At 35.4% G+C, this 21,084-nt stretch overlaps 2 protein-coding genes across 6 annotated transcripts in view; one reads left to right on the top strand and one right to left on the bottom strand.

Annotated features, from left to right (window-relative positions):
• LOC115453189 (protein doublesex) overlaps positions 1-3,979 on the bottom strand; it is a 186,447-nt gene extending 182,468 nt beyond the window's left edge. For 2 of the 5 annotated variants that reach the window (XR_005112268.1, XM_037438027.1), the window contains exon 1: positions 3,351-3,977. Coding sequence is in view for 4 of the 5 variants with exons in the window: in XM_037438027.1 (XP_037293924.1) it covers positions 3,351-3,921 (571 nt within the window). In the remaining variant the exon portion in view is untranslated. Of the gene's footprint in view, positions 1-3,350 lie in introns of all 5 variants that reach the window. The other 3 variants (XM_037438024.1, XM_037438026.1, XM_037438025.1) reach the window with 2 other exon arrangements.
• Positions 3,980-14,090: 10,111 nt separating this feature from the next.
• LOC115453187 (sodium channel protein Nach-like) lies at positions 14,091-21,041 on the top strand. The gene is made up of 10 exons (XM_037438194.1): positions 14,091-14,272; positions 14,602-14,808; positions 14,934-15,105; positions 16,058-16,203; positions 16,640-16,766; positions 17,715-17,864; positions 18,470-18,659; positions 19,317-19,506; positions 19,917-20,023; positions 20,773-21,041. The coding sequence occupies exons 1-10, from the start codon at positions 14,091-14,093 to the stop codon at positions 20,895-20,897; spliced, it is 1,596 nt and encodes a 531-aa protein (XP_037294091.1). The 3' UTR covers positions 20,898-21,041.
• Positions 21,042-21,084: the final 43 nt, after the last annotated feature.

The following is a 21,084-nucleotide window of genomic DNA, read 5'->3' as shown; positions in this document are numbered from 1 at the left end:
AATGGCCTATCGAATTAATTGAAATGTATTTGAAATTTTTGCATTAATCTCATAAGTAATTCAATGTTGCACAAACTACCGAATTGATTATCCGCTACATTCTAAACATATTAATTAGGCTAGCAACTGCTTCAATTAAGGTTACTATGTAAGTTCAAAGTTGTCTTCACCGTTTACAAACTTATAGAGAAAATCAGCGTCGTCCTTCAAGAAATCTTAAGGTTTAGGGAAGTGCAATACTTATAAAACAGAAAAACCCTGTATCTCTTTGCCCTACTCGGAAATCAAAGCCGAGATCTCATCATGACTCATACCATTATAGCTGAATACATAATTATAATAATTTTATTGATAAAAGCTATGTGACTTGCAGTAAGTAGATCAATACACTAGAACAAGACTACAAGAACGCTATGCTGGGCCCTTATTCTGTATGATAGTGTAAACGCGTAACGCGGCCGTGTCATGTTATCTTCGAGAAATGTGCGTGGAATGGTATTCTGTAAGCCAAATTGCTATAGTACTAAACATGATGGGTTGTGTTACGTGCTTGTTACGCACTGTCAAAATAACGTGCGGGATAGAGAATAAGGCCCCTGACGTTTTAAAAGGGAAGACATTAACATTAACAAAAATCTTCATACTCATTGCAAAGATCTTTTTTAAGAAGGCACGAGGGGCAAATTGTTCATTTAAAGTGCCTGCCACCGTCGCGCCTCTAATGAGCATCCACAGAGGTCTCAATTATCTTATGTACATAATGAATTTTTAAAATTGGATATTATTTAATAGTAGCACTCATCCCGGCTTGATGCAGATGACTTCTAGTGGTCCGATCTCTACGAAATTACACAGGTTGGTGGAGTCTGTGAGGAACATACATACATTTTAAATAGATATTATATAGATAGTCGAACTAATATATAAGTACACCTAAAGCTACCGTAAGTGTGATGACAATTGATACTATCATCTCAAGTGGGTGCTGAAGTGGTGTAGACTGGAACTGTCTGACTGTTCAATGTCCATGGCTTCTTGTTGCTAACTAATATTCGTTCTTATTTAAAAGACAATTAAAACTTGTCTAGAATTCAACTGAAAGTCATGCGGAGGTAAATTATTAAATACTCTAACTGAAATGCTAAAATATAAAAAGTAATTTCTAATTAACCTGTTCAATAATTATAGTGAAGTACAATAAAACTAACTGAATTCTGGGATGTACATATATTAGATTTTTTTCGGTAGTCATGATAAAAAACATAATGTATCAGATCTCAGAAATGTATGCGCAATTGACGACAAGAAAATCGCCTTTACAGTCGTATATTTCGTAAATTATTGAAATTGACTACATTGTTATTAATCTCCAAAAACTTTAGTAAGGTGTATGATAAAAATGCACATGAAATGCAAAATGGCGTGAAATTGAGAAGCGATAGAGCAACACGTGGGGTAGTGAAATATCATTCCTGGTGCACTTTAAAAGATATAGCTAAAAACGGTACGAAAATACATTTTGTGGCATTTCATTTAGGTACAATGTAGCTTAAATGTGACACCTATTTCGAAGTTTTAGGTATCTGAAATTATACTCTTCACTACATAGTATAAAACAAAGTCGCTTTCTCTGTCCCTTTGTCCCTTTGTATGCTTAAATCTTTAAAACTACGCAACGGATTTTGACGCGGTTTTTTTAATCGATAGAGTGATTCAAGAGGAAGGTTTATATTTATAATAACATCCATTAAATAGTGGAGAAATACTGTTATATTGTTATTTTATACCCGTGCGAAGACAGAGCGGGCCGCTATATTTTTATATACAACGTTCACAGTTTTTCTGTAATGTATTTAGAATCAGCATTGTACCCGTGCGAAGCCGGGGCGGGTCACTAGTTAACAATAAAAACGAGATCACTACGAACTATCACTAATATCAATTTCAAATGACGGATGTTCGACAATTACAACTTTACAATGCCATGTAAGTAATTAACACATTTACAAGTTAGGTTATAATATAGGTTATAAATAACAGAAACTACAATAGAAAAAAAAATATCTCATCGTAGTTATTATCTTTTATTACTTAGTTACATCATATATCGTATTAAATGCAGTTAAATGTGCATTGTCAAGTTCAATTAACGTAACAATTTCTTTGTAATTTTAATGTGAGAAAAAGGATATATATCTAGAATATACATAGAACACTACAACTCAAAATTATAAATAGCATTACAATTTCATTACCTAGGTATTAAATCCTTTTTAATCTCTGACCTCTGTGCACATTAAATAGCATTTTTTATGTCTGTGATCATGCTATTGTCTATGGAAAACATTTTTTTTTTTCTTACAAGTCAATCGATCGACTAAACCAACAGCTTCTAAAGGATTCATAAATATTAATGACCTGGTATCTTGCCACGTAATTTATTGGATAGACTTGGACAAATGATGTAATATCAAAGAAATATTTTGCTATAGTTATTTTAACATTTTTAATATAAGTTTACCAGTAGATATATCTTGAAAACTAGTTTGGCTTACACACCAAAGTACTGCCCACCGTACATGGTCACTATAGGCCTAAATCAAAGTTGTCTATCCGAGTTAACCAGCGCTCAATTTAAATCAATCGCTCAATTTGTCTTTTAGTAAAAGTAGGTTGGTATCAACAATTTTGTGTAACTATATTATCAGTTATGTAATTACGTCTAAAGGCAGATCGTGATTCCAGAGCACATTTTTTGTAATAAGCATACAATTACCGTTCCGAAACGATGCCACTCAGATACAATTATCTCACACTCCATACAAAGTAAACGTAAATTTTAACTTAAAAATACATATTCTTTAAAGGAAACCATACATTTTTTTTTTTATTCTCAGTCCCATTATTTTTGATTGTTTACAAACAAGTAAACCTACGACAAAAGAAATATTACAAGGACGACCAAATCCAGTTGGAAAAAATATTTCAGGTATTTTTGTCAGTATCGCTGACAGAAAAAAAATTTACACACTTTGACCCTGGATTCGCATTCATTCATTCATTCGAAACTGAATAAATACTGAAAAAAGCGGACTTGCCTCACTCCTTTCTTAGATTCCGTATTGCCACTTTCTTAATTTAAGTTCCTAATTAACGATATTTAATTTTGGACCCATAAACGTGCCACAATTGGTATACATATGTACTAATAGCAAAAACTATAAAATATAGAGACCCTAGAGACTAGAACACTCACTATTGTAAATGTTCACTTACTGGCGCGTACGCATCAATCACTTACAACTTTCACGCGTTTAGTATAATTAAAGCAGAGTATTAAATATACTGACCAGGTTGCTGAGGCGGCATGAGCGGCGGAATCGCTGGCTGCGGCGGTGCTGAGGGCGGCGGCGGCGCGTACGGTGACACGCCGGGGGAGTCCGGCACCGAGTCGCAGCTGGGCGAGTCCAAGGAGCGCGGCGGTGGCTGCGGCGGCACCGCCGGACTGCGCGGCGCCTTCACGATCGGCGGCTCTGGCCGGTCCAGCTCCAGGCCGGGCGGCTGTATGCCGGACTCGATGGCCCGCGCGCGCGCTTCGTCCTGCGCCTGGGCTCGTCTCATTGCGGTCTGCATTGCCATGACGCGCTGCCGGTCGGCGGTGAGGCGGCACTTCTCGCAAGTGCAGTAGCGGTATTTGCAATAGCGTTTGTGACCCTTCAGCTCGATCTTGAGCCGGTGGTTACGACAACGGGCACAGTTGGGAGGCGCACGCGGCACACCCGAGCTGGAAGCGCCAGGCTCTGAGCGTTCTTCGCAGTCGTCGGGCACGTGGCGTCTCCACGCGCCCACGGACACCATGGCTGGTGGTTCGTATTCGGCCGTGTTCGCGGCGAAATCGGCGCGCGGAAACCGAACGCACATGCAATGCGACGCGCGGTCACGATGCGACTGCTTGCCCCCGCCGCCAGCGCTCTGCCCCGCCCCGCGCCCTACCCCGCCACGCTATGCATTTATTGCAGTGCCCCTATGCAGCTATGCAATTCTTTACACATAAATCACGGTATTCACGTGAGACTTCCTTTTCACCAGGAATTCGGCCTCTATCATATAAATTCAATTCTGACTGTATTATAGAAACTGCTATTTAAACGTTAGGGAACACAACTTTTGAAACTAACTCTATTTGTACCACAAATTCTAAGTATAATGACTCTATGTTTCAAGGATAGGCCTTGAAACATAGAGTGGAATTGGAACCAAAACACATAAGCTGAGTAATGAATTGAACATATTTGTTTCACCTTTTAATACAAAATAAAAACAGAATAATTTAACGTTTACGTTTTACGTTACTTCTTGCATCGCTCGTGAAACAATGATAAGTACCAAAGTCACGGAAATGACTACAATGCGTCACAACATTTATAAAACAAGGCTTTCCATGTAAAGCTGACCTCTACCACCTATAAACGAAACCCTGCTACTATTTCTTTAGCATAAAACGATGCTATACTACTTATAAAGCGAGATCCCTTTAATTACTTAACTACATAATTTATTTAAACAATAATTCATATTTTTCTTTGCTATTCTTCATAAAAGGACATTCACTAATAAAACTATTTTACATCTTCTGGCACTTTATTCCTCTTCAAAATGAGGCATGAAAAACCTTCATACATGTTCCTGAAACTATTGACAGTAAAATTACGATCAGCACTAGCCTGACCATTGATACTTTGAGGGATTTTACTAAAAAGCAAGATACTGAAGGAAAATCCATACCCAATTCATCAATGACGCAGCCCAATCCGATAAAATTATAAATTTGTAATTTAGATAAAATTCGTTTGACTTATATGCTAACTCTATTATGATTCAGTTAATTATGAATACTAAAAATAAATAATACTTGAATTTTCATTACATTTTTAGATATTTAAGTAATTCAAGGTTAGGTTGTGACTTGTAGCCCAAACCACCATAATCAAGACGTCTTTGTGATGTTGATGCCATATAAAAAGATCAACTAAGGCCGCACCAATTAAAGTTCTGGAGCTATAAAACCTTCTTTCCTTTATAACCTATAGGATATCATTGTAATTTCTATACCTACATCAGAAAAACTAATCTATAACAAATAGTACAGTATTAACATTAACAAAATATAACACAAATCAATTCCAATATGAAATATACATGAAAATATAATTAAGTCCAACACGAGTATGCACAGTAATAAATGCCGCGAGTTTTGATTGGCGGCCTGCGTGTGGCTCGCATCGCGTGCAACAACGTTCAACAACCACACGTGCAATTTTTCCCGTCGGCACAGCGCGCGCTTGTGTGCGTGCGTACGCGAGTGTGGGTGCCCGTTACGTCACAGTTTTCGTAACGTCTCATGTTTAAGGGCGGGAAAGTATTTTAGGTGGGGGTCAAGGCCATGGAGAGATGATTTAGTCAGAATAAGTAGTGTATTTCTGATGTAAACCAGTTCTTGCTAAAGGCAGCCTTTACATAGAGCTATGGAAGTGGCTGATCGGTTTTGAATGAAAATTGCAGTAAATTTAAGTTTAAGCCATTTGGTCCACGTATTTTATTATCACCAGACCATAAATTTTTGTACAATCGGTCTGATAGAGCTGGTCTTTTAGGGTCTTCAATAAACCCGTCAACTATAAATATATCTCTAAACTCTTAGGGTCGTATTAACAAACTAATTTCTTCTTTGCTGGTGGTAGGATATATTTTATATCCGCCCTGATAGCGACCACCGTACACAAGGTGTTAAAACCCGCCATAGTGGCCTACGTAAGTGTATTGCGTTCCGGGATCAGCCTGTATATATCCGGTTCCAACAGGCCGACATAATTGTGTCGACTGCCGAGGGGTAATCATCTCTCATCAATCAACATTTTACTAAACCCCAGTCCACCTACCATCAAGTGTAGTGGAGCCACTTTGCCTTGCCTACATAAAAAAAAAGAAAAAAACCTTTGAGTATGATCTCAAGTAAAGATTTGATGTATTGAACTATTTAATAACCTACGCTTAAGTTGTTATTTAAGAGCTTGTTCTCAATTGAGTCGGCGATGTTTAGTAAACATAACTCAGTTGTTGAAATCGGCCATATGGTGTGACTTAAGATGTCATATGAGAAGTTATTAATATCTGTTTATTAAATAGCAACGAACTTAAGTCATTGACTTTAATTTGACAGCGTCTCAGCTGGTATCGTTCTTCAGAGCGAAATTGGGTTATATCTATTAATACTTCCTTACTGACAATACAAGAGCCTTTAAATACCACTCAGACTCAAGCGCTTTAGTTAACTTCTCAAGCTACCGGAACCTCTCAGGCTCCACATTGTAATAAAAAATCTCAAAATATTTTTTAAAAAAGTAGAGCAACACTGGATACAATTATGAATCCACTATGAAGCTAGGCACAATGGTACCTACCTTATTAAATCGACGAAAGTATCTATTTTCTTTCTTTGAATACCTACTCTCAGAGACGTTATCGGAGGCATTAACTCCAGAAACTAAAGCCCTGATCCCTTTAAAAAAAGGATAGTTCCACAATTCACCTATAATTTTTTATCTGCCCTGCATGATGATGATGAGTTTTAAGAATGTTCCATCTCTGACTGCCTTGGTGTCGTAGTTGTAATGCATGCGCGATACGGCAATGCTCTGAGTTCCTGGGTTTGAATCCCGCTTCGAGCAAAGTGGTATTTAGGTTTTTCTGCTCAGTATCAGCCCGGAGTCTGCAATTTGTGCCCGATATGGCGATAGGCTCGCCCCCTATCACATTATGGAACGAAACACATTTGGTGGAAATTGAGTGCCCTGGTTGCGCCTCTGCATACCCCTTCGGGGATAAATGCGTGATGTGTGTTTGTATTGTTTTCCAACTCTTAAATAAAACATTATTTCAATTACTTCCAATTCGATACCGCCACAGGCGTCACATTAAGCATAATGATGTTATTTAAGATGTTTAAAGCTTGCAGCAAATCGTTTGCTCGTAGCGTGACGATACAAATTCATTTAAATGTATCTCATAAATGCAATGCTTCAAGCTGTTTTTTTTCGTCAGGTTAAGGAGAGGGGAAGACCCTTACCACCTTATATTAAGAAGTACTTGTATATGAATACTAGTATAGAAAGCTGAAGAGTTTGAACGCTATTAATCTCAGGAACTACTAAACCGATTTTAATTTATCTTACTTAAAGGAAGCCAAATTACTTCTGAGTGCTATACACTATTTTTTATCCCGGGAAAGTAAAAAGCGGGACTTTTATCCCGGAAAAACTTTATCACGCGGACGGATTATAATATGTTAATCCAGGACGTCGCTTATTGGTATACCTATAGCCTGAATATGAATATGATAACTTAGTAAAGTCAAATTAAAGCAAATTCTACTGCAACACATATTGCAAAGCATTAAAAAATGGTCTATTCGAAGAGTTTCATACAGCGTAAGTAAAGCAAGTTTTCGTGTATCGTGAGATTGCCAGTGGCTTAAACGCTTAACGTTGTTTTCCTTATGCACGATTATTGATGTTTATGGTCGTGGATGAACACTTACCATCAAGTGACCCAATGCCGAATCGGGAACCTTTTGAAATTAAACTAATTTTCCGGATTCTATCGCGGTTTTTTGTTTTTTATTTTTCTCCCTTCTGCGTAGATCGGACCACCAACAGCTAAAAATTTTTTAAAAAAGTTGTATAATTGTAAAATGTAGGTAGATATTGTAACTTTGACTTTGCGGATGAACAATACCTCAGTCCCCCCCGTGATCATGAAGGCTACAAAGTCTACGAAACGTCGAGAGAAAAATAAAAAACAAAAAACCGCGATAGAATCCGGAAAAATTGTTTAATTTCAATGTCTAACATTCGGAAACCTTTTACTCAACATTAAACTTTCAACTTTATAAATCACACATTATGAGATATTATTGATTGGTATGAAAAAAATATTTGTGGATATTATGCTTGGAACTTATTAGGGTTGATAGAGTTAATTTTTTTTTCAAGGTAATTTAATTAGCTTTAGAACTGGTCCCTTAGACACACTTTAAATAGTTAGTAAATCAAATTCCTTCCAAGGTTTCACATTTCAGGTTCCTTTATAACTTATAGATAAAAATGGTACACGCAATTTGATTAGATCGCATATTTTGTAGGTGTTTAATTTATTTGTATTATTTATGGAGAATGTTAACCAATGCGGTGTTCATGTGTAGGTAATGTAAAATTTTGACTGTCATTAAATTCGTACCAATATTTCTAAGTGACACATAATTAAATTATCTAGGTCTATTCGCAGGCAGTTCAGTCCCGAGAATTATTCACTAGTGGGAAAGCATAAATTGGAAGATATAATTTATCCTTATATAGTACTCCGCTCTGGTTAGCTCAACACCAAACTAACAAAAGCTAAAAACTCTCATGCTTTTATTTTAATTGTATACGACCTGGAATATCAAGTACTCATTTTGAAATCTATAAAAATGTTATTTAGTATCCAAGTTTCGCTATAACAAAAATTATAGCTTCGAACCCATACACTCCAATCTGGGGCCGTAAAAAATATTATAGGCAATTTAATAGTTTGAAAAAGTTTCACACTCATTCGGAGGAGATTTTATTCAAATTTTACGAGCGCCCGCCACGTCAGTAATACAGGCGGTGTATGCGCATCTCTTTGCGGCTTTAACTGCTCATGATCCCAATGGCACGTACCACAGTTCGATATTCAAATAACTCATTTATTGACCTACACGGATCAGAGTTGTCTTTGTTGTGGCCCCTGGTGTCCGGCGACATTGTTAAACTTATTAGCAATATTGAGTTCTTACAGGTCTTTGCGTAGAATTTCTATTTCCCCGTTTTGTGGGTTAAGCTGCCAGGATTATAGACTGCATCCTCATACAGAAAATAACTTACAAAAAATTTGATTATGTTTATTCGTTCTTATTAGAGAACTTATAAATCCGTTACATAGAAAAGGAAAATTCTATTAGTTGTTAATTAGAATTTGAATTTAAAAAGATTAAATAATTTGTATATATATCTCATGACCTACTTATTGTATTAAGCCATAAGTCAAGACAGGTAACTATAATATAAGTACAGTTACAACTGTTATCAAGACGTGCAAATCTTAGTCCCGGCGCAGACGCGACTTGATTGTAGTGCCATCGGAGTAGACTAAATTAGAATATTTGCGACTGACTGGCTCAGTGCATTCCATAGCCATCGTAATAAGAGATTTATTTTATTTGGATGGCTTACAGCTATCAATAAACAACAAATATAGGACGAAGTGAGCAATAGATAAGAGAACTACGAGCCGCCGCAGATAGTTTTTAAAATTACTTAGTCCTATCGTCTTTAAATCTTAAAAATAAGTTTTTAAACTATTTTTAAAATAGTGTCTTTTTTAACATAACCTTACGTTTGTTAGTCTAGCAAAGGCTGGCCTATACACGCCGGACTTTTGAGTGAGACGGTTATAATATAAAGAGTTCCTTTATAAAATAACAGAGAAACAATTAATACAATATGTCACACACACACACACATCATCACGCATTTATCCCCGAAGGGGTATACAGAGGTGCAACCAAGGCACCCACTTTTCGCCGAGTGTGTTCCGTCCCAGGATGTGATGGGGGCGAGCCTATCGCCATATCGGGCACAAATTCCAGACTCCGGGCTAATATTGAGCAGAAAAATCCAAATATCACTTTGCCCGACCCGGGATTCGAACCCAGGACCTCAGAGCGCTGCCGTACCGCGCATGCAGTACAACTACGCCACCGAGGCCGTCACAACATATGTCCTTGTAATATAATATGAGGTTTTAAAGAGTGTTTATTAGACTTAATATATCAGCAGTTACGGTATTGAGGATTTTATTAAATAAAGTTTTCAGGTATATATGTATTATAGGTACTTGAATAATTATAAAAGATTCAGGCATTTTATTTTACATAACGTTAACACTTATACATATAACTTTTAATCCCTTTATGTAAACTTTGGGAAGACAATATTTAAATATAAAGAGGAAATAGAAATAAATAATACATAACAATTACTTTTAATAACCGTTAGTCAGTTATACGAACATTTAACGCTTTTTTTTAATTAAGGACCATCGCAATATTTCTGAAGAAAACATTCTGTTCGCGTGCAAATGCGTTATAAATCCATCATACAGTCAGCGACGAAAGCTTTGTTTTGTCATAACTCATAAGGATGCGATAGGACAAATGTCTGCACTCATTATGGCTGTCGTGGACGTATTCCATGAAATGTGCCAGCCAATAAATGTGACGGTTGAGAGCGTCTTATATATTGTAATTATACCACTGTTTAACGTTTAGAGCAGTGATTTTTGGCATATTTCTGTATTTAGTTTTGTCATTTTAAATTATAGGTCATTCCGTTCATAAGTTTGCAATACCAGAATTATGTAGAAAATAAATAAGGAATGTAAGCCTTAAGTATACAGTGAAGAGTTGAAAGACGCATGAATAGCTTTTTTATATATCTACTTAATTCAAAATCTATGACGAAAGCTGTATTTCCTTTTTATTAGATAAAAAAATGAATAAAACTAATGATTTTAGCATTCCGAAATTGATACTTTCAATTATACCATGTATAACCAGTTTTCTCAATGGCACACTGAAATAAAAACAAAACACCCCTAGTGTTTTAAATAAAAAATCGAATAACTTTTTCCGCGCACTTTTTAAATCGATAAACAGCGAGAAGCCTGCATTAACATCGACAACAATCGATGTATCGATAAAAACGTTTGACAATTTTGCACCATCGGCTAGCACGACAAAGGGCACCGGCATTTGTCGTTTCGTATCGATCATAAAACAATTTCAGTGACGAAAACATACTGACAACAGAAGCTGCCAGGATTTATAACAAAAAACGTACGCGCTATGCTTGCTTGCGACTGTGACCAGGCTATGGGAATCTAGTAGACAAGTAAAAAAATACTATGAATGATAAGAATAAAAATATCTATACATATTATAAAACAAAGTCCCCTTTCCTGTCTGTCGGTATGTGATCGATTTTCTCAAAATCTACTTACGGATTTTTATGAAATGACCCTGGCAAGGTTAGAGGCTACTTTGTATCTCGGTAAAATATATAGCGGGACTTTTATCCCGAAAAAATCCTTCACGCGGGCGAAGCCGCGTAAATCTCGTATATTAATAATATAAAAAGCATAGTATTATGATGCAGGAGGGGGCGTCCCTCTCCCTGCATCTGTCTGCGTGGCCACAGTAAACTCAAAGACTCTACAGAACAGATTTCGATGAATGTTGCTATAGCGATGGTTTGGGGCCTTCGGAAGTACATGAGCTACTTTTTATCCAGGGAAATTTTATAGTAGCATTTTTATCCTGGAAAAATTGTTTTACGCGGCGAGGCCGCGAGCAAAAGCTTGTTAACCATGATTGGAATAAAATTAAGGAAAAAAATACTTTCCTTAAATTTCGTTAAAAAATTGTAAAAGAATAATTTATGTCAATAATCTATGGGTATATTTTACATATACCCACGTCCACTAACTCTTAAAGTTAGCTGACAAAGCTTTAATTTTTATATAATAAAGTTTAGTAAAGTAAGCTTACTGGTAAACATTGACATTTTTCATAGTAATACAAAACATACTTAGTACATACGAGTTAGAAATGTGTTCCGTCTCGCTTCGTCAGTCGTTAAATGTCACTCGACATAGCGAGACAAAACGCTGTATATACTTATAACTAAAACAAAAATATTATACAACGTTTATTAGTAAGGCAGTAAAAAATTAAATCACAATACAAAAATCAATAAACGAAAATTTGCTCCAAACAGTAATTTATTCGAAATTTGAAACGCTTTAATCCAAGACATATCGAGATATTACTTTTCGGTTCACATAACTCATGGCGAACGTAATCTGGATTTATTTTATACGAACCGAATGAGATGTAACGATTTCTGTATATGAAGAAAAGGTAAACGTCATGTTGACAAATTAACTTGGGAATTGGTGACACACCGGCCGAATACAAAAATCACAACTTTTTCACAATCACACTTTTATTTGCCTTTTTGAGGATAACACTCGCAAAACACTAGCGGTGTGTAGGAATGTATTGAATGACCAAAAATATTGTAAAATTTATAAAAACGTACTAATTTGTATGGATACTGTAAGACTGAATAGTGACCCAAAAATGTACCAATAAGAAAATCAATATTTTGATTATTAATTATTTTCATGAAAATCGTAGTCTACAAAGCTGCGTTTAATTAAAATTTTAGTATTGACTTACTTAGTAGAAATAATCATCTATATTTCCTTATTTTCTTAGTGAGAAGGTTTATTACAAAGTGTTGAGCAGAACACGGTTATTGGTACTCCTGTCTCGGCATCATGATTACGTCCTAATAGTGAGCCTTGCAATTAAATTAGCAACGGATTGACTACATCACAGTGGACCCGCGAATTAACACGGTAATTTGAGGACTTAAGTAACACTACAATCTGATTAATTGCAATTAAATTATTTACCGTGGTGTTTCAAAGGTGTTTGAATAGAAACAATGTTTAGATTTCTTCCAGGAATTTACTTTTATTTAAAACGTAATGGCAAGCAGTGCAAATATAAATTGTTATTATTTCATTCCAATTAATGCTTTATTCCACCCTTATAAAGACTAAAATAAATAAATAAATAGTTATTTCACTGTTAGATATAGACCCAAACATAAAGTCCAGACTTAATAAATTATACTTTAAAAGAGAATGATTAAAACATATACAAAATACATAATTAGCGGGTGTCCACACCATATTTCGTAGAAACTAAGACGCGATGTAAGCTAATTTGACTTCTGCAATTGCTATTACGTAATAAAAACTATGTAACGTCTAACAACTAACAATCCTAATAAAACGATGCATATAACATACAAACGGACGCAGATACAATTTAACCATACATAAATACTATCTTGCCTACAATTTCCGCTAATTAACCTCATGATTAAATATTTATTGAACACAAATTGCGCCGAAACATGCAATTACTTCTGACATTATTTTAGGGTACTTCGGTTTTGTTACAGAATTATTCTACCTATATAATGAACAAGAAAGTACATACCACTACTTTATTTATCTAAAAAAATATATACTTGAAAATCAATTTGTAAGGACATTTTTTTAGCTCGGGCGCAGCACATTCGCCACACTGCACCAGATGGTAAGTGACAGTGGTGATAGGACCCTATAACCCGATCCCTGCCGTCTTCCATTTTTGTAGAATTTATGTGAATCTAATTATCATTAGAACGATTTGCAGACTGTATTAATGCATTTTAGTACCTATATGTTGTGTCAGGTTCTCTTTCTGAATATTTCACCCTTACTCACAGGTAAGTGAAGAGTTGTCAAAAAACCTTTCAACTGCCAAGACATAAACATCCCCGGACGGTTAACACAGTTACGCTGGTCTGCTAAACTGCTTCTTCCCGCTCCCCTGGAAGGGTGGATTAGATGGCAATGCATATGAGGTTACGACCGGTGAAGGGTAGACCGGCACCAGTATGGTTCAGAACTAATGACTAATATCTTAGAGTGAAGTATACAGTAAAATCTCATGTAGTTTTTCGTTTAATTTAATGTTTTAAATGGTGTAGCGTATGGTTCATATTTGATTTTAACCATCAGTTAAGCGACTTGTCTATCAAATGGTTGAGATGTTTTAATATAATTGAATGTGTTTTATTTTTACTACGGAACCCATTAATCAATAGCATGTTTGGAACGTTTAAAGTATTCGTTTAACTATATGTATCGATTATTCCACTATTTTTTCTATTTTACTTCGCAATTAGATTTTACCATTGAAAGTACCAAGCATTCAATCATTGGTATTTAAATATTACAACTTATATAATATTTCTTTTAATTTGTAACCTATTATTGTTAAATCGAAAATTAATATTCTCAAACCGGTTAATTGTTATAGGTTGATAATGATGCAACATGAAACAATTTGGTGGATAAAATATAGGAGACGATTCTACAAACCTCGGAAATATCTTAGTATTGAAATGATAATTCGTAAAAGTTTTCTTCAAGCCTTGAAAGAATATACGAAAAATAGCTCTATAGCCGGTTTGAAGGACTTGTTTAACGCAGATATCAAATGGGCGCAAAGGTAAAATTTCTTTCTATTAAACGAAATTCATACGAAAAAGACGTGTAAGGAAACTTTTTGATTTTATATCATGGACGCGGAAGAAGTGACGCGGCCTCACTGTCATACAACAGTTCAGTGGTTGATATTCGACCGTCTAATTTAATATATTTCTAACACATATTATATGTGTAATACATTTATTTATTTTTATTATTTATTTAGGTATATTATATACATACTTCTTATCCCCGGAGGGGTAGTCTAGTCGCAACTGGTACACTATTTTTCGCCGTGTATATTCCAACTCATGATGGTATGGCGCCTATTGCCATATCAATTATTTTTAGGTTTATCAAAGTATTATTATTCATATCTATGATGGGTACTACGTTCTACATTCTATATTACACATGGCACGGCACACTGGGCAAGCCGCTTGTAATCACTATGGAGTCATCCAACTATCCCATATCGAAGATCGACTTCCCAGCGGTAGCACTGTGCAATGTCAACAGAATTAGCAAGACATCTTTAAAGAAAACTGCATTATATTTGTAAGTACACTGGATTTATTATTGGTCATCAATTAATCGAGACCGGGCCTAATCTATACTATTTTATAAAGTTGAAGAGGTGGTTTGAATGTGCTAATCTCATGATGAATACATTGTTCTTTCAGCTATACTCAATTAGCTCATAACGAGACTCTAGCGCAAATTGAAAAGCTCTGTTTGAAGTTGGGCAGACTGATTGACTGCTCGTACAACGCTTCCTTGGACAACGTGAGCTGGTTTTGGGAGACGATGAGAAGGCTGTACAGTACGCGCTCCACGATCGACCTTATGAAAATGGTTTGTTTTAAACTAAGTACCAGTGGCGAAGGGTCCATATAAACCGATTCCTGTCGGTTTCCCTTTATGTTGAATTTATGTAGAATCTAATTATCACCAGAACAAATTGCAGACCGCATTCATGCATATTAGTACCTATATGTTATGTGGGGTTCCCTTTCGGAAAATTTCACCTTTCACTACTGCTAAGTACTATGTTCTATGTCTATGTTCTATGTTGAGGGGTCCTTTTGCCGCACTTAGCCCGTAGTAAGTCGGGCTGTTGTGCGTGACTGCTAAGTACTATAAAGGGTCTATGTATTCGAAATGAATAATACACTAGTTGTTGATCGCAGCTTCGCCCGCGTAAAAAGCATTCCCACTACAAAGTTTCCAAAAAGATTATCAAATAATAGTGCCACCTATACGACGCCAGCGCCAAAAACCAGATTAAAAAACCCCACTATTTCCCGAAGCAAATTACCGGGTTAAAAAGTAGCTGAAGAGGTAGCAGATGTGCGACCAGGGTACCCAACTTTTCGCCAAGTGTATTCCGTTCCACATGATATAGCGGACGAGCCATATCGGTCATAATTTCCAAATTCCAGGTTGATACTGAGCAGAAAAACTCAATTATCACTTTGCCGGTCCAGGGGTTTGAAGTCAGAATACTTTTTATTTAAATAAATTTTAAGTACATTTTTAGACACTCAAGGCCTGTTTCACAAGTTTCAAATATTATTAAACAGCTAACGTAATTTTTTTTTTAATTGGGAGCATAAATTAAAGACTGACATTTGTATTTGATCGATTTATACATTTATCTGACGAGTAGCCTTACTCAAAAGGTGTGAAACACTCCCTTAAGTACGTCAATTTATGAATTGATTTTACGGTCCGAGGTCATAACAAAATAGCTTTGTAGCTCGTATAAATAAAGAGTACGGCTACTTTAGATTGACGTATTTTATAGTTGGCTCCAAAATGCGATGACATGCTACTAAAATGTTCCTGGGCTGGAAAAATCGTTGACTGTAGCAGTATATTCACCGTGCGAAGAACTGTTCGAGGACATTGCTGTGCTTTTAATTATATCCTGAACTACGACATGGCGGGCAAGTATGTTTCAATTGAGATTTTTTATTTGGTCAAATAACGTCAAACGTCCCTGTATCCAAATAAAAATTCTAAGCTTGTCTTCTACTTAATAAATTGTTTTGAATCTCAAATTTAATTACTACAGATCCTTCTAAAAATTCCCTAATCTATTCCATTTTGGAATGTAAGTTCTCACTTGCTTTCAAAATCTCTTAAAACTAGGTCGTAGTAAATCTAGTTAAACAAATACAAAAACTTTCATGAACATAGCAGTATGCCTTTTACCTATTCAGGTGTTGATAGTGGAAATTATCACACACACATATTTTTATCATCTAAGTTGGTCCCATGTAATAGGGGAAAAAAGAATAATATAACTAGAATAAAATATAATAAAAATGGGGGAATAAAGAATATATATTATAACATAATACAATTTCGTTGTTTTTTGTCAAAGGCCAAACTCGACAATAGCGACGGTGAAACGCCAAGCACTTCCCGGCTTATACCAGGGCCTCATGTTACTTCTGGACCCGATGATTCACGATTATGCATACCCCATTCACAACATCGAAGGATTTGATGTAAGTAGCACCATTTTATTACTAATAGCTTTTGCCCACAGCTCCGCCCAAATAAAAGAACTTTGCCAGGATAAAAGTCCCACTTTATATTAAAAGTATAGCATCATATTATTACTCAGGAGTAATGTAACATCGCATTAGTGACACAATTTTCAAAATCGGTCCACTAGTTGCAGAGATTAGCCTCAACAAATCTACAAACAAACTCTTCTTCTTTATAATATTAGTATGGAATATAGATATATAATTTCCATTTTGGTAGTGAAACATAATAAATGCAGTACTTAACAACTTTGAAAGTAGTCAAGTACCTACTTAATTTATTAAGAGAAGGCTACTGACTGGGAGTGGGTTACTTTTTAAAATGAGTTATCTTTCCAAAATAATTTACAATACATATCAAACTTAGAGTACATATTGAAATATGTTTATTGTTCGTGCAAGTAAGTACTTACGGAACTAACTTTATAAGAAACACTTAGCGATTTGTTATAAAAGACCTTTTGTATTAAGCTTTAAGTGGGTGTTAAATGTGAAATGATAAACAATTACATTGATTCATTCAGTTGCTGTGCCAGATTGGGTACGTTTTAGTTTAATTATATAGTTTATTCCGTCATAAGAAAAACGGTTAAACAAAATAAACTAACACACAGTTTTTTAATTAAATTGTTTTACAATTAAATAAGTTTGAACAGATATTTTAGTCTATTAAATACTAAAAAATACGATTTAACTTCAATAACGCTCACGACTGAAACAAATAAATGTCACCCAAAAAAATAAGTCACAAAATATTAATCGAGTTCATATTAATTTACTTTTTTGTGCGTTATAACGGTGTTAAAAGAACTATATATTATAGTCTACACCTACCATTATAAGAAAGCTGTCCCTAATAATACCTTTTGACATAAAAATATATACCTATTCTAGAATAATTTTAAGGTATTTCTTTTTGACCCGACTCATTTCGCTGACCCGACCGGAGGCAATGTTATACACAAAATAATTGAGCCAAATCGAGCTGAATTTGTGCAGCTGAAATCTGTAAAACAAAGAGCTTCCCCGGAAATAAGGAAATATCCATTACAAACGGTAAGTAAGTATATAATGTATACAATAGATGAGTGCTGTAAGCTCTATACCGCCATAAACAGCAATACTTTAGAATTGACTGCCTCGGTGGCGTGCTTGTAATCCGTAACCAGTACAAGTACGACTATGGCGCTGAGATCGTAGGTTCGAATCCGGGTGCAAAATAAGTATGACTGGGTTTTTCCATTTAAAAAAATATTCAGTTGCACATCGGAGTCAGGACGTTGACTTTGTGATATATTACTGTCGGACTATCAATGGGAAGGAATAGAGAGTGCATCTGTGTATTGCGTACACACTTGTGCATTATATCTCCTGTGTACTTGGCTGATCTCCACTGAGATTTGCTGCCGTGGCTGAAATTTGGCTAGGAGAAGTTCACTTTAAAATTACTTCACGCCACTGCACCACGTTTACCCAAATTTTCAGATAGATATCTCTTAAATTCCACCAGATAGCCGACAAACACACTGTGTTCTATATTCAAACCGGTACACAAATATGCTTTACAAAAGACATAAGTCTAATGACATCGAAAGGATTGGTTTCTTGTCTATTTTATTTAATGACCAAATGCAAAAAGCTTTAAAATCACGTTCTTACAGAGAAAATGTCTCTTTCACGACGAGATGCCAGAGAAATTTGGCGAAATGTACAGTTATAGCGCCTGCTTAGTCAACTGTCGTATGAACTCCATGAAATCTCTATGCAAATGCACGCCCTACTACATGCCCTCGGATGCTCATGAACGCGTTTGCACTATCCACGACTTGCAATGTCTCAATAAATACAAAGGTAAACACTTTTTATAAGTACGTACAGAAAGTATAATTTCAAATTACAGAATTTTGCCCAGTTACGAATGCTTTTAGTATTAACCATATTCTTACTAGGCCACCTAATCGTGTAAACCACTGATTCTCAAATTTGGAGCAGGAGACTTGTGGTGATCCAAGTTGACGTGACCAATGAATGAGGTGACAAATGAGGGTTCACAATTTGTAATGAAGGGTCCATTAAAATCGATCTGGTTTGATAGTAAAGTATTAAAATGTTGGCTGGACTTTACCAATCAATGGGGGCAGATTATATTTAAAGGGGTCGTAAGAGACACAGTGACCCTAACATAACGCTCTACGATGCCTGGGCAGTAGTTGTAATGCCCTTACTCTACAAAATCTAAAAATAAAAAAATTCCCCGAAACCAGGAAAATCGTGAAAGGGGTCTATGAGAAAACAAAATTTGGGGACCTCTGATGTAAAATATATTGACTTTATTCTAAATTCGTACAGCTTATAACACATGATAAATTTCACATAAACTATTCTCAAGGTAACATACAATACGGAACACTTATTTGTTAAGCAAATAGTATGATTGAATGATAGACCAGGCTATATTTATCTGATTTATTTTAGAAGGTACGGTTTAAATCTTAATATTTATTACAGAAAAACTTACATACATATATCCCGTAAACGCCTTGGACTCTGACGGGATGGACTGGGAGTTGCAAAATTCGTTGTACTGCCCTGATTGTCTGCCCGACTGCGAACTCACTCACCATCGCGTTCAATCATTTAAAACTTCACTAACCATTGAAGAGAACCACAAAAATAAGGCATACCCCTACAGTATCCTGTAAGACAAATAACTCAGTGTTGTTAATTCTAAGCTAGCTTATGATCGCGACACCGCCCGCGTGAAAAAGGTTTTCGTGGATTGAAAAATAATATGTTACTTATAGCACTCAGAAGTAATGTAGCTTTCTATTTGTGAAAGAATTTTCTAAATCGATTCGATAGTTCCAGAGATTATCTCCTACAAACAAACTCATAAACTTTACATTTATAATATTAGTATAGATAAGTAATACGAAAAAATATTGTTAGAAAATTTCACTAGGTAGATAAGTCAATATTTTAAAAAAATAATTTTAAGTTATAGCTCTATGTAATAACCTAGATGCCTAAAGGTACAACTAAGTATTAAAACCATGCATGTAACACGGTATTGTGTAAAATTAAACTTAGCATTCTTTATTGTTGTAGCGAAAATATGAATTTAACTGATAAATGTATTTTGGCCATATATCAATCTACAGCTGACGGAATGGTAGACAGATTAGATGTGGTGTCATATTGGTTTGAAGTGCTAAGTAAGATATAATTTTTATTAGTAAATAATGACCTACTTAATTAAAATTATTGTAAAGGGGTAAGTATCTACGTTTCATTTCTTACAATATCTAGTCTATCTATAAAAACAAAACAAACACACATCACGCCTTTACCCTCAACGAGATAGGTAGAGGCAAAGTTTCATCATCATTTTTCCGTGCCATGATGTGATGGGCAACAGCTCATCGCCATATCGAGCAAATATTTTAGAATCCGGGCTGGTACCGCGCAGAAAAACCCTATATCAGTGCTCGACCTAGGATCGGGACCTCAGCATGACACAGTGTCGTACCGCATACGTTACATACAACTTCCCTGCTGAAGCAATCTGCTTATATGTATGTACGTAATAGCAAAATAACACGAAAAAGAAATCCTTCTATGAAAACAGCAATAAAAATAACTTATAAGTAACAATTAATGCAATGCAGTTCCATTCATTCAAGCAATAATTCGTACAAATCAAATATTGCTATGAGCAAGACTAGGCGTGTATATATTCAGGTATCGCATACCTTCTTTAATAATGTAATCAATACTAACTATAAAGTTACAGGTACAATTTATTCGGTCCAACCACAATAACTCGTTTATTATTGAGCGGACTATAATATTTACTTGTATCGTATTAATTTATACATCGATGATTTGCATACCCTACATGTCATATTCTAACTTTTAGAGAAAAAGGGTTAAACAGCCTAAAAAACATATTATCTTTTTGCAGGTAACCTGGGTGGTTTCGGTGGAATTTTAGTTGGATTTTCTATTATTTGTGCAACGGAAGTGTTTTACTTTTTCATAATGCGCTTTCTTAAATTAATAGTTATAAATTACAACGATTACCACTAGTTTATTATTTGCAATGGTCTCATTATGCAATTTTATTCATTATATTATATTTATTGTTTATTTATTATTGTATATAAGCTCGGCATTATTATTTTAAAACCTTTACCTAAGTAGATGAGAGTTTAAAAAGAATTACCGTTTACAAAGCTAGCTTGAAAAGTGAATCTCTCAATTTTAGTTACTTGAT

The sequence above is a fragment of the Manduca sexta genome, chromosome 13, assembly GCF_014839805.1.
Source record: "Manduca sexta isolate Smith_Timp_Sample1 chromosome 13, JHU_Msex_v1.0, whole genome shotgun sequence".
Taxonomy (NCBI): Eukaryota; Metazoa; Arthropoda; class Insecta; order Lepidoptera; family Sphingidae; genus Manduca; species Manduca sexta.
This window is presented reverse-complemented; position numbering and strand designations above follow the sequence as displayed.

What these genes read in the sequence shown, in the direction of transcription:
- LOC115453187 (XM_037438194.1), top strand. Translation starts at nt 14,091, where the DNA reads ATGCAACATGAAACAATTTGGTGGATAAAATATAGGAGACGATTCTAC. An exon ending in AAGAAAACTGCATTATATTT is followed by an intron (nt 14,809 to 14,933) that starts GTAAGTACACTG and finishes TTGTTCTTTCAG; the next exon opens with CTATACTCAATTAGCTCATA. An exon ending in ATATTGGTTTGAAGTGCTAA is followed by an intron (nt 20,024 to 20,772) that starts GTAAGATATAAT and finishes ATCTTTTTGCAG; the next exon opens with GTAACCTGGGTGGTTTCGGT.